The following is a 14,254-nucleotide window of genomic DNA, read 5'->3' on the forward strand; positions in this document are numbered from 1 at the left end:
CGTCGCTGTCGATTGGTCGATTTGAGACAAAAGCTGCCTGTCCGTTTGCACAAATCTTAATTACCGAAAAACCCAGGTTTTATAGCGGGTCCACGGGCTAACCAGACTTGTGTATATGCCTCAACATCAGGTTGTAAACTTTAATTACGATTTTACGGATTTTCCCGGAGTTCCAGGGGAAGGTCCGGTGTCCTTCCATCTCCGACATATATATGTCGGAGATGAAAGGAAAACCGGAGCCTTCCTTTTGCAATTTTGGGAAAGTCTTCTAATGCTTTAGCCTAGATTTTATCATAGCTGTAATTAATTAATTGTTGTCATTCAATCTGATTGTAATTGTTCGATATTTGTGATAGGGAAAGTGGGTTCGAGGTGACAACTGGTCGCCGAACGTAGCCACGGTCACGGGATAAACGGTTTGCCTGACGAGATCGGATCGCTTGTGGATCGGTTGTATAGTTCTCCCTAGAAATCACATAGAATTGTATTTTGGAGATGTCGATATAATGGGACACACGTTGTATTAGGAATCAAACTCCAGACAGAAACTGCCTAGCAACGACTATTGGAACCTTCTCGATGCCTCCAGCGAGCATATAACAAACAAATGCAGTCGTACAGTGAGAAAGATTTTGATCAGATCATCATTCGTGTGATTGCCTTGGAAAATGATACATCGAACAGTTTACCGAGCGTCTCAGAAATCGTATTTTTTTGTGTCTAAAATTATTCTACGCATAGTAAAGAGTTATCCCGTTGACCGTGGATTCGTTTGAACTCAAGAACATTGTTAATAGCGTTAATTAAACTCATTATTCGTTAAACTTATTATTCGCAAAACCTATTATTCGTTAATCTCATTATTCGTTAAACTTGTTATTCGTAAAACATATTATTCGTTACTCTTATTATTCGTTAAACTTATTATTCTTTAATCTAATCATTAGTTAAACTTATCATTTGTTAATCGTATTATTCATTAAACTCAATATTCATAATATTTTGTAAAATCTTTTATATACACGTAAATATAATCTCTGTTTTGTAAAACGATGGCTAATTCAAACGAAGAATCGTTACGCGCTTTAAATTCTAATGTTAACCCGACATATGCAGCAGGGCACGACCTAATAGGCAATAAAGCAATCAAGTAACTCCCCATAAAAGGGATAGCACTCATCACATCGATCTTTAATGCTATCCTTCGCCTTGAACACTATCCTAAGGCCTGGAAAATCTCACTGATTACCCTCATCCCTAAACCCGGTAAACCGATATACGAAACCAGCTCCTATCGCCCAATCAGTCTTTTACCTACCCTGTCTAAACTATTCGAGAAGATGCCCACGAATCGACTCCTTCCACTCCTAGAGAACTTGAAAACACTCCCAGATCACCAATTCGGCTTCCGAAAACAACATTCAACAGTAAAGCAAATCCATCGCATAACCCATACGATCAGCCAAACCCTCGAAAAGAAAAAATATTGCTCAGCGGTTTTCCTAGACACCCAACAGGCAATCGACAAAGTATGACATGAAGGGCTACTTTACAAGCTTAAAAAGATCCTACCTCACCCCTACTACTCCATCCTAAAATCCTACCTAACCAATAGACAATTCATGGTTAAATGCCTAGACGCCACTTCCGCAACATTCCCAATAGAATCCGGCATACCCCAAGGTAGTGTCCTCGGACCCCTACTGTACTCCATCTACACTGCCAACTTACCCATATCAAACGAGATAACAATAGCGACATTTGCAGACGACACAGGGCTATTAGCTACCCACGCAGACCCGGTAATAGCCTCATGCACTCTCCAGCGAAGTCTCGACTCCATGGAAAAGTGGTTTCATAAATGGGGCTTCAAAATTAACGAAAAAAAATCCTCACATGTAACCTTCACGCTCCGAAAACAAACCTGCCCCCAGGTCACCATCAACAACACAACAATTCCTAGCAAGGACTCAGTCAGATACCTGGGCATGACCCTGGACAAGAGACTAACGTGGAAAAAACAAATCTCAGATAAAATGAAGCAACTAAAGGACAAACTAAAAAAATTCTATTGGCTCACGGGCCGACGCTCCAAACTAAACATACAGAATAAAATTACCCTCTACAAAACCTGTCTGTCTAATAAAACCTGTCTGGACCTACGGAATCCAACTATGGGAAACAGCAAGTAACTCCACCATTGAGATACTTCAACGCTTCCAATCAAAAACGCTAAGATCCTTAATAGACGCATCTTGGTATGTTTCCAACGAAACAATACATCGCGACCTCAAGATACCCACAGTCAAAGAGGAAATAGCAAGATATAGCGACAGATATAGCAAAAGAGTCAACAAATACCTAAACCCCCTAATCACTGGACTACTTGATATGGCGGACCAGATTCGCAGGCTGAGGAGGCACTACCCGCTAGACCTAAAAGCTAGATTCAATTAGCTATCTAAATTTAAGTAATATTCACTTATTTATAACACTTACTTGTAAATTATACTTATCTATAATAAGTATTAACTTATTATAAATAATCAGCCATGTCACTGCACCACGCCAGAAAAATTACTGAATATTCTCAACGCGAGAATTGATTGTAAATTTAACAAATAAATAAAAAAAAAAATATGTTTTACTGTCAGGTACCTCTATGGGTATTTCCTTTAATGAGGGTCATACTATCACTGTCGCCTCGAGCCAAAGCTCACTGTCACTAATCTCGAACAATTACAATCGGATTGAATAACTACGATTGTTTAATTACAGCTATAGTAGACTCTAGATTACAATGTTAGGGGATTATCCTGAAGTTCCAAAGGGGAGGCTTCGATGTCCTTTCATCTCCGACATAAATATTTTTCATTTGTTAAATATTTCGTAATAAGTGATGTTATACCATAATTTTATTAAGGTTATGCACTATATGTATACGTTTTACACTGCCTCTGAGTTAGTGCTGTTTAACTCCACTACAATAGATCATTCGTAATCATCAGAAATGGTATTTGTAATGCAACCTTTGTCTTGACCGATAAGAAGTTGTATGTAATGCAAATGTCATTAAAATGCAAGCGGTGGAAGCAGTCAGTGATAAAAAGTCAATTCCCGTCGATCTTTCACGATCAAAGCTTATTCAAGGCTATTTCTTGTTTGGTTTTGGAGATAAATATATAAATCGAATCATTTATGCATAACATTATCCAGTTTCAGTAGTAGGGTATGTTACTAAAAGTATATTTAGAGGAGTATCACATCGAATATCGTTGCAGTACTGTGACAAACGTATCGGTATCTATTACCGTGAAGTCGCATTTTTGTTCGAAATAATACGCAGTGGAAACAGTATCAGGTAACAGGCGATTCCTTGCTCTTTTGTATTCAGTTGAGTGTTTCATTAATGTCATTCATTATTATCAATGTCATATATGCCAAATATATAATCGGATCATTAATTACTACAATAGTTTAAATGAAGTTTTTGAATTCCCAAACATTTATTTTATATTTTACATTTTGCAAAGCAATATAGATATACATGTATACAATAACAGATACATACATAGCAATAAATACATACATTCGTACATAATTAAATTACAGGGTATATGATATAATAATAAAGATATAAATATAATACGAGACACCTAATTTGTAAAAATTTTATGTTTTGGTTGATTTCATTGGCCGCTGTGCTCATTTACATTATCACACCTTGCTCATCAGTTTGCAATGACAGTAAAATTTCAACCAGGTAATCTGAAATACAGTGGAGTCTCCCGTATCCGAATTAACAGGGAGGCAGCACAGTCCGGACAATGGAACAATCTCGTTGATATGAAATTTCGTTTATTGAAACATAGATTACGAATGAATGACAATTCTTTTAAGTATATATGTATTTCATATCTTCTTGGCTGCTAAGTTATATAATTCTGTCGACATAATTAACTGCAACGAGCTACAATCTTTTTGTACTCTGAGTCATTGAGGCCATTTCTCGAACATATACGTTTCAAAAGGCACTTTTCATTATCATTTCATTAGCTGTTTCGCAGTGAATCCAGTACATTATATCAGTACAACAACGTATGTCATGTGGCCATCCCCAACACCATGTATATTTATAAATTTTACTCCATTGTCACCACTTTAGAGTTTTTCTTTTATTTTGTTTCGATGGCTACAGCACTATAAGTTTCATACTAAAGTCTTATAATCAGAATTTATTGAACCGAATAAAGGAAAGAATACGTTAGAATACATTGCACATGAACGCTAATAAAATATGTATACAGTATACATTTCACACAGAAGATAATAGACTGTTCCGGTATTAGGATAATCGAATAATTGGTGTTCGGATAAATCGGGACAGGCGGTCAGGTACTTTTACAGTCTATTCGGTTGCAGAATCTTGAAACTAAATTAAGGTGAAAATGGAGAACAACAAAATTGCGCTTTGTTTTTTACACGAACGCGAATAATCATCGATTATAGATTATACTCATTGTTATTTATTGATGTTTACTCACTGAAATCTTTAACGACTTATCGGAAATATGCTTCCTTTTGACTCCATAAATAATTAATGAATAACAGCATATATAAACAATGTTTATATAGATTTCACATACGCACCGCGACCGTCTCGTCCATGGGTGCACAGAAAAATCACATACGTATTAAGTATTCTGGAGGTGCTACTAAATGTGGGCGAACACTGTCTCGTACGACCACGCACATTTTCCACGCAAATTACTGATTACTACAATATTCATATACATGTACATAAAATATGAAATGAAAAAGTCAAAGGAAATTGGAAAATGCTTGACTCGAATAAAGTTAAACTCGAAGTATTAATTATACTTTTATGGAGTAATGTGTAATAATACAAATTAATGTACAGCCACATGAAAAATTGAATTTAATGCTTGAATAGTTCTTTCAACTTCTCGCTTTTTTTAAATTAAAGTCTACCAAGTAGGAGAAATATTTTTTAAATTACAATGGAAGCGCCATTGACATAACGCAATTTTTTGATTCGTTGAAAACGAAACCATTATTGGTGGATTATGTTTCTCTTTGTGAAGATTAACTATGGATTTCTTTGGAAAATAATATGTAAAAAAATCTCAGCTATAACAAATTTTGTACATTATCTTAACAGTTTTTCCACTTACTATTTGTTACTCTATGGCAAATATTGGGACAGAAAGTGCGAAGATTCTGAAACATGGATACAGTCAATGAAGAAACAAATGAAAATCGGAGCACTAAAGGTTTGAATAAGACGAATTCTCTCGAGAAATTCTACGCCAGTAATGGGATCTTTGTAACTGGAGCAACCGGTTTCCTTGGAAAAGCTCTTCTGGAAAAACTGATCCGCATGTGTCCACACATCGCTACCATTTTCATACTAATTCGTCCAAAAATTAACGAAACCATAGAACAACGATTTAAGAAGCTCATTGATGATCCCGTTCGTAAATATATACTTGTTCCTTTCAATATTCAAGGAGCCAAATTGATTAACTTTCTTTTCTGGAATTGAGCTGGTATTTTTTCGTCCTCAGATCTACGATGACATCAAAGCAAAACATCCCTCAGTTTTGAGCAAAGTTTATCCCGTGAAAGGTGACGTGAGTCTGCCAGATTTAGGTCTTTCGCGAGAAGATAGAAATCTGTTGTTAGAGAAAGTAAACATAGTGTTTCACGTCGCGGCCACTGTGAGATTCAACGAGCCGTTACACGTGGCTATTAATGTGAATACGAAAGGTACTACTCGCGTCATCGAACTTTGGAACGAACTGATGCACCCGATTAGCTTCGTCCACGTTAGCACCGCCTATAGTAATGCGAATCTACATGAGATTGAGGAAAAAGTTTATACGTAAGAATAAGTTATACGTAAACGTTGTTCCATGATTTACGAATATTATATTCATAATTATAGCGTGAAGAATATGTTCACATATTATTGATTTTGCAGCACGAGTTTGAAACCTTCAGAGGTGATCGATATGTGTGACAAATTCGACAAAACGTCCATCACCGAAATAGAAAAAAAGATTTTAAAAACTTATCCAAACACATACACATTCAGTAAGAATTTAGCAGAGCAGATTGTAGCAAGCAAGTGCAAAGGTCTACCAGTTGCGATAGTGCGGCCAAGCATAATTGGTGCTTCTCTGGAAGAACCATGTCCTGGTTGGATAGAGAATATTTCTGGATTTACAGGTATTTTAATAGATATTTTTCAATAGTAATTCAATATCCCTTACATTTCACAAGATTGGAGTTAATTGCTTAGTTTGTGAGCGGCTAGATGAAAGGCTTTCCACTAGATTATCATTATTATAGTTCAAATTTGTTTTGAACTATAATACAATTGCGAGTGCTGCATTTCTGCTAATCACAAATCACAAATAGTTTCTAAATTATTCCAATTTTATGTTACCAGGTACCTTTCTGCTAATCAGCAGAGGATGTGCAACAGCGATACGAGGTAGGAGAGATGCAATATCGGATATAGTGCCTGTGGATTTCGTAGTCGACATGATAATATGTACTGCATGGCATGTCACGTTACATAGAGATCATGAAGTTAAAGTTTACAACTGCACGAGTAACGCATGCCCTTTTAAGTAATTTTTATTACGAATTTTTTTCTACTAATGTAATTCGATTGTTAGAGTATTCCATAAGTTTCAGTTTATTTAAGTAAGGTGGACAATGGAAGCGCACACAAACGTAGAATACGAAAGTCCAATTTTGATTTCAATACGTTAATTTAAGAAGATAGTGATGTAATGTAATACTTATTTAGATTGTATAATATTTGCTGAGATACTCGGATAACAATAAACTTTACTTTAAGCGTATTTCAATTAATTAATAATACAATGTAATTGTTTCAATTGGCAAGATGGGGTCAGATGAGAAATGCCATTGTGAAATGTAGCACAGAAACGCCACTGAACGATACGCTATGGTACCCGGGTTGTCCAATGATAGCTAATAGATATATTTACCAGGTTCGGAGTATAATTCCGCATGTTTTGCCTGCGTTCGTCATAGATATATTTTTAAGACTCCGAGGTAGTAAACCAATGTGAGTATTCTATCGATTCTCATGCAACGAGAAAAATGTTTCTGGGGAAATCTCTGTCTTCATCTATAATAAAAGTAAAACTGATATTTCAGAATGATGAAACTTCTCCTAAATGGCAATAAGCTGTTTACAATGATAGCATATTTTGTCATGCACGAATGGACTTTCCAAAGGGATAACTGTTCTGACTTAGTGAGAAAAGTGAAAATGTTGAACGACGGCGATATGGTCAAACTAGATTTACGGGATATGGATTGGGGGAAGTACGTTGCAATTTACCTGATGGGAATTAGGAAATTTATTCTGAAACAAGAGTTTAAGTCAGCAGCCCGACAACGGTTATCAAGGTGCATATAAAAGTATCTTCGTATAAAAAAATAGGAACTAATCTAAATACATTTATTTTCGGTTATTTCAGGTTGTACTGGATACACCAGATCACTAAAATATCCGGTATAATGATCTTACTATGGATAGTATACCGTATCGTGTACTGACTATTCGAACCTTATTTTTTCTGTCTAAACCAAAAGAATATAAATACAATTTTATGAAGAGGGGATTCAACATCCTCATATCCTCTTCATTTTGCCTTTTCACTCGTCTCCTTTCTAAAGAAATCCATTTATGACATTGCTTGTTTTTTCTATAATATTTTAATAAGAATGCAGTTATTTATACGCACATGATTTCAGAGCTGTAAGCAATTCATCTGCTCACTGAATATGAACATTTTTGCATTATAAGGACAACATTATAATGACAAAATCCTCTATCCAAACAAAAGTTACGAGATAGTTATTCGTTGACAATAATAATTTACTATTGGAAAGTCTACTGAGCAATAAACAATGATGGTAGAAAATAAATATATTTTAAAATATAATAGTGCTAAAGTAAATCATTTTTAAGAATCCTTCAATTGCTCTAAAGGCTCACTTTGGTTCTCAAGTTGTTTGCTCATGAACCTTGTAGTTGCTTGACCAATCGGCGTTAAAATATATGATACAGTCAAAGAAATAGAAACTAGATGTGGCATTCATGCTGGATAAAATATTATTTCACATAATAAGTAGTAGATAGGTTTCTATTTAAGTTAGATATACATAGGATGTAGGGTTTTATTTCATGTGTATGTATGTGAATATCGCAATATAAGTGATCAATGATTTGTACAGAAATTGTGTGTGATTCATACAAGACAGCGTATTGCCACATTTATCAACAGCTCATAAATTCGTAATGCGTACGCGGTTTTTATGTGAGTATGGCTATTTTTATTACGATTTATCTGGAAACAGTCCGGCCACAACAGCGCGTTTGTGATTTTCCTACGCTAGGTAAACTTGTAAACAAATTGTTTACATATGTTGAGGTTGACTGATAGAAGAACAAGTGGATGAATTTGTAATAGAAAAATTTAAATAAATAAAGGTATAAGTATAAGTACAAGTATAGTGTATAAGTTTATGCTGATCCATATCCTCACTCTCATAGTGTTGCAATACGATAGAATCTTAATAAATGATACTGGTGGTTGTACTACACATCGTCGCCTTTAAACCTAAAATAAATTAAGTAATTGTAATATTGAAAGTATAGAAGCTGATGAATATATTTCAATATTGAATAATTTGATAAATTAAGAAAGAATATTACTCACATGTGGTATTTATTACCATATGAGTATTAGGCGTCATGATAAATAATTGGAAAGTACGTTTGAAGGGCCGGGTTTATTGACAGTATTTTCGTCAGGAGCCATTTATCAGAAATTAATTAATTATAAATTAATTATTAAATGGATAATTGCCAAAATGTTGGTAGTATAGCTTTTAAGTATATAAGGGATATAAGACATATACATACATATAAAGTATAGATAACGATAAGTATTATTTAAAATGGTCGTTAAATAAGGTTATTTGGGTCAGAGTCATATAAAGTCAAATTATGAACGAAAAGGAAAGTAAATAGAATTTAGCTATGACTAATAAAAGTGAGGGATTATACGAGCCTCTAATAACAATGTCTCAACAGATTAAGACTGTTCATTTTGTTTTATTTTGTTTGTTTTCGTTTTGCTGAATACCGTCAATGGTATATAGTTAAGTTAATGTTAATTGGTAACATAACAACAACATCAAGATGAAGATGACAGTTAAATAAGAGAGATATGTAAATAATTATGTTAGTTTTATGCAATTATATACATGATGAAGCGGTAAGCGAACTGGTAAAATTAAGGAATGTACACACATATGATGATGTACACACATCGACGCCAATAAAAGTGAGGTTAAAGGAGTTATTGGATGATACGCAATATACGAACCTGGCAAGATTATACGGACAATGGAAACAGAATAACGACAATATGACAACATCGGCAACGTAACTGGACATGATAATGTCCTATTGTAATGGACTATTGTAATAGTCTATTCTTAAGTTATAAAAAAATATGGATAGAGTGACACGGAAGGATAAAAGTACGGCTCAAGGGGTTTCGGAGGCCCCAAGCCCCGTCAGTTCGACGAGTGGTACCTCCCCAGGGTCGCCCCGACGATCGTCACACGACTGGGCGAGGAACGAGGAGAGGACGGTCGGTCCGAAGGCCGTCTCTCGCTCGGAAAAAGCGACCGGGCATCATGCGATCGATTGCGATACAGAGAAGAGATTCTAAATAGCATCGTTGATTCCGGTCGACAAAAGGGAGAGTGCCAAGGAATTACTAAAGGGGAAGGTGGGGCAAAACATCGAAATGGAAATTAACTCTCAAGCGGAGTTGATCGACCAGAGGTACTAGCAACCTCAGGAAAGGAGCCAAAGCGGAGGAAATGGAGAAGGTTCTAGTGAATAAGAGGGCGTTGTGAACCAAAAGAGGAGGTGAAATTGTTCTCTTGGAATTGAAGTATTGGCGGAGAACATATCCACTGAACTGAACTTAAAGGAAGAGGAGATGGATAGAGGTGAAGCCCCTAAGCATGACGCCGTGGGGAACCCAGCAGACGGTGGTTGTGCTGTCTGCGAGTACTGCTCCCTGGGACAGACCGACGATCAAGATTAAAACGGGATTGACGATTGCGTCGGCGAGGATTCTGCCCAACGTAGTAAGATGCTATAAGTGTCACATGCTGGGGCATACTGCGGCCAGGTGTATGGTAGCGAGCCCTGGTAGAGAATTGTGCAGACGATGTGAAGACAGGGACGACACCATAAACCAATGCACGAAGGAACCAAGGTGTGCTATCTGCCTGAAGGAAAATAGGAATAACCTGAGACACATTACCGGTCCCAGGAGTGCCGTGTAGTAAAAGAGAGGACGAAGAGAGGCAATCCTAGCGGAAGATAAGGATTTCAATAATTAACTTGAATAGGTGGAGGCTTGCACACGAATTGATGTGCCAGTATGTCTGCGAAGCTGGAGTAGACGTTATATTCATATCGGAGCCTTATAGGCAGCAGACATATTGGTACAATGACGATAAGGGCGATGCGTCGTTGTGGGTGACGCTCTTCAGAGGGAAACAACCAGAGATTAGTCGCTAGATGTGGAATCGTAGGAGTCAGCGTGGACAACGTGTTTTGCATTGGGGGTTATTCCTCCCCCAATGTGAATATGGAACAGTTTAACAGGAGTTGGACACTTTGATTCAGGCGACCAAGAGGAGTTAACCAGCAACGATGATCGCCGGAGATTTTAACTCAAAGGCAACCGCATAGGGAGGCCATGTAAATGTAAATGAAATGAAATGGTAGGGGAACTAGTCTCCTGAACATGTTCGCGAACAATGTGATCGTCCTGATCAAGATGAACGAAGATCATACATTTTGTAAAAACGGAAGGAAAAGTTTCCTCGACATTATTAGTACCAACGAGGGATTGGCTAAGAAATATGCAGGTGGAAAGTTGCCGAAGGTCTGGTAGGCATCGGACCACAGATACGTCTTACATAATTTTATGATTAAAAGGTCGAGGGACGCCGATATGGACAAATTTGTTTTAACTTTTAATGACAATTATAAGAAGTTATTTATTGATAATACGGGCGACGAGGAAGCGCGTGGGGAATGTTTACAGACTATTCTGGAAACGACATGTGTCTCCGAACTTAAAAAAGTGTACCCCCCCAATGGGAAAGAGGAGATGTAACTAGGGGTGCCCAGGTCCGGTATGGTCACTTCGCCAAGGTATGGACCTGTAACTAGAGCTGCTACGGCGGCAGACACTAAATGTACCGAAGGATGATCAGGAAGGACTGCAATGGTGATAGTGACGATGCCGAACATGCGCTGTTCCACTGCCCCAGGCGGATAAGGGAAAGGACCGAATGGGAGCATCACCTTCGGCACATCAATAACAATTGACAATTTGATCAGGCTACTGGTGAAGAAAGAGAACAACTGGACTAAGTTCCAGGCTTTATGTAATAAAATAATGAAGTCCAGGCTTGCGCAAGAAAAGATCGAAGAGAGAAAAAGAAGACGATAGAATAAGAGTAAATAAGAGAGCCCATCGCGGCAATAACATCTTTGTCACCTGGTCTGAAACGATGAACCGGCTCGGGAACTTTGGGAGATCTACCACCTAAAGGGGTTAGAATAAAAGATTTAGGATACTCAGTTTCTGGAATTATATCGAGCGATTACAACAAATCCTAACAATTGTACCAAGCTACGGTAATGAATCTATTTATTTAAATATAATGACTTAAAAATATGGCGATAAAATATTAATTGGAGAAAAAATAGATCTGCCATGTTTGAATAATTGTTGTATCTGTTACGACCGTCCGCGGGGAACGCGATCGCGAGGAAAGCGCGTTACAGAGAGGCGCGAATTCTCGTTACGATTCGGATAATCGACGCCGCGAATTAGTTGTTCCCCTGTTTCGATTAAGATAGCAGCGGTGGTTCAAATGAATTTAACACTGAATTAACAGGGTTAATATAAACTTGTATATTTATCAATATTTAATATTATAATGAGCACGTCACAAATTATTTAACGATTATACAATTAGTTTGTTAGCAATTCGACCCAACTTTATTATATTTCTGGATATATTCGTTAGACTAAACGACTTCAATTTTATTCGTCTGAACCTCTCGATACATAACGTTTCGATCCTCAAATGATACTGATTGCCCTTCGATATTTTTCTTTGTCTTTTCTTATTCCGAGACGAGCCCCACTACGCTCGGGTCACGCCACCGTTCGCGCCTATGATCACGTATGCCCCTTCTTTGTGGAGATGAAATAACGGACCGAAGGAGAATCGACGTTTCTAGAACTCGCTGCTTGATGACAAATATGCGCTTGTCGCTACATTGTATGTTTTTCGTCGGTCATATAAGACGATCTGTCTGCGACACTGTAGTACCACGAGCGACGGTTACGAATACGGTCTATGGTAAACCTCGGAGCGTAACAGTATCGATTAAATAAATATCAATCACGAAAAATGACAATACTATAAAGAGATTAGAAATAAACTTAAAAGTATATTAAAATTACTGTGCGTTTAATTAATTTAAATTTCCGAGGCAAAACACGGCTAACTGCAATTTAAATTAAGCAGTGATTTTGGAAAACTAAATACGAAAAAGTAATATCTAAGGATGATTTCGTTTTTTCATAATAACAAATACAAATTTTTAAACAATAATAAATAAAGTTTTAACTACCTGTAATGTTGTAAGGAAATAGAACGTCTGATGGAACCTGTATTTAAAGTTCGCTTTCATTTCGCGCTGATTGTGGGCGTGTTCCCTCATCTTGATTATTTGCTCCGAGAAAATATGTTTCATTAGGTCATACGATTCAGTCATTACGATCTGGATGAAGTTCATTTTGTGATTTCACTTACTCAAACATTTTTTTTATACGTGGAGAAATCCTCATAGCCACACACCCCCCCCCCCGCTTGGAAGCGGCGGGTAATATCGAACTATACCAACTAAAACTCCACGGTGGACCGCCCGACGCTCAGCTGGAATGGCAGGGACCCATTTCGAATTACTGCCGGCGCACTTCTGTGTCTTCTCCTGACTGAGGGAGTCGTTCCTTGGTTAGTTCGGGTATTGGGAGGGACCACATCTCTCTACGCTATCTCCTGGGCAGTCGTGCAGGTCTGAGGAGGTCCAGATCCTCCTCGGCGTGTCGGCTTCTATGACCATCTAGGACGGCGTAGGGTCGTCCTTCGGCGCGGAACCCTGCAAGGGTGGGATGTTCTCACCCTCTCCCGCTCTGTTCGTTCCTTTACGAGCATTACGCTTTCGCAATATGAGCGTACTGTGACGAGCTCCTGCCGCCCCCTCAGTGTCACTTTCACAACTGACGAGGGGTCTAAACTTCCGCCAATCATCAGCCGTAGAATACGACGTGGGACCTCCCACGCCGGACAAAATTCCAACGTGTGCTGGGCCGTGTCCTCGCCCACACCGCAGTGCTAACAGGTGCACGTTACCTCTCTTCCGATTTTATTCAGGTGTCACGTCCCGCGCTGCGCACGCGCCGTAACGTAGACTAAAACTACCAATAGCGCGAGTGAGCGTCTCAATTTGAGATTCAAATAAACTTTAACAATTTGTATAGAAACCAAATTCGAGCCTCACAACCCCCACGGAATAACCCGTCGCATGACGACCCCTCCACGGTAGACCTAAATATAGATAAGCATAGCGACATAGAAGAGAGAAAAATAATTCAGTTCTTGGTGATTAATTCCTTGGTTCTTGGCGATCAGTTCCCCAATTCTTGGCGAGTAATTTCTTTGTTCATAGCGATTAGTTCTCAATTCCTTTAGCTCTTAATTTCTCAGTTCCTTTGCCTTTCAATTCTTTAGTTCCTTAGCTTTTCAGCTCTTAGTTCCTTTAGCTCTTAGTTTTTGCTCTCAGTTCTTAAGTTCTTTAGCTCTTTAGTTCTTTAGCTTTTAGTTCTTTGATCCTTACTTCCCAGTTCTTGTCAGTTTTGTTAATCAACGTGTTTATATTTGTCAATTTGTAAATTATTGAAAATCAATCAAATTAAAATCTTGTAATTAATAAGAGTAAAAAAATATTGCGAACGATTGCAACTTCGAGTATTCGAAATCTCAACGACAATTCTGTCAATATCCAATT

General features: G+C 37.7%; 1 protein-coding gene across 1 annotated transcript; it reads left to right on the forward strand.

Annotated features, from left to right (window-relative positions):
- Positions 1-5,248: 5,248 nt before the first annotated feature.
- Positions 5,249-7,623, forward strand: LOC143303917 (putative fatty acyl-CoA reductase CG5065). Its single transcript, XM_076626108.1, has 7 exons — positions 5,249-5,494; positions 5,589-5,905; positions 6,005-6,252; positions 6,476-6,659; positions 6,941-7,126; positions 7,219-7,473; positions 7,545-7,623. The coding sequence occupies exons 1-7, from the start codon at positions 5,249-5,251 to the stop codon at positions 7,621-7,623; spliced, it is 1,515 nt and encodes a 504-aa protein (XP_076482223.1).
- Positions 7,624-14,254: the final 6,631 nt, after the last annotated feature.

Source organism: Bombus vancouverensis, chromosome 17 (assembly GCF_051014615.1).
Source record: "Bombus vancouverensis nearcticus chromosome 17, iyBomVanc1_principal, whole genome shotgun sequence".
NCBI classification, from domain to species: Eukaryota; Metazoa; Arthropoda; class Insecta; order Hymenoptera; family Apidae; genus Bombus; species Bombus vancouverensis.

Bases quoted from the DNA above. Each gene is read 5' to 3' on its own strand.
- LOC143303917 (XM_076626108.1), top strand. From the start codon at position 5,249: ATGGATACAGTCAATGAAGAAACAAATGAAAATCGGAGCACTAAAGGT. The intron at 6,660-6,940 runs GTAATTTTTATT...TCAATTGGCAAG, and splicing joins AGTAACGCATGCCCTTTTAA to ATGGGGTCAGATGAGAAATG. The intron at 7,474-7,544 runs GTGCATATAAAA...CGGTTATTTCAG, and splicing joins GCCCGACAACGGTTATCAAG to GTTGTACTGGATACACCAGA.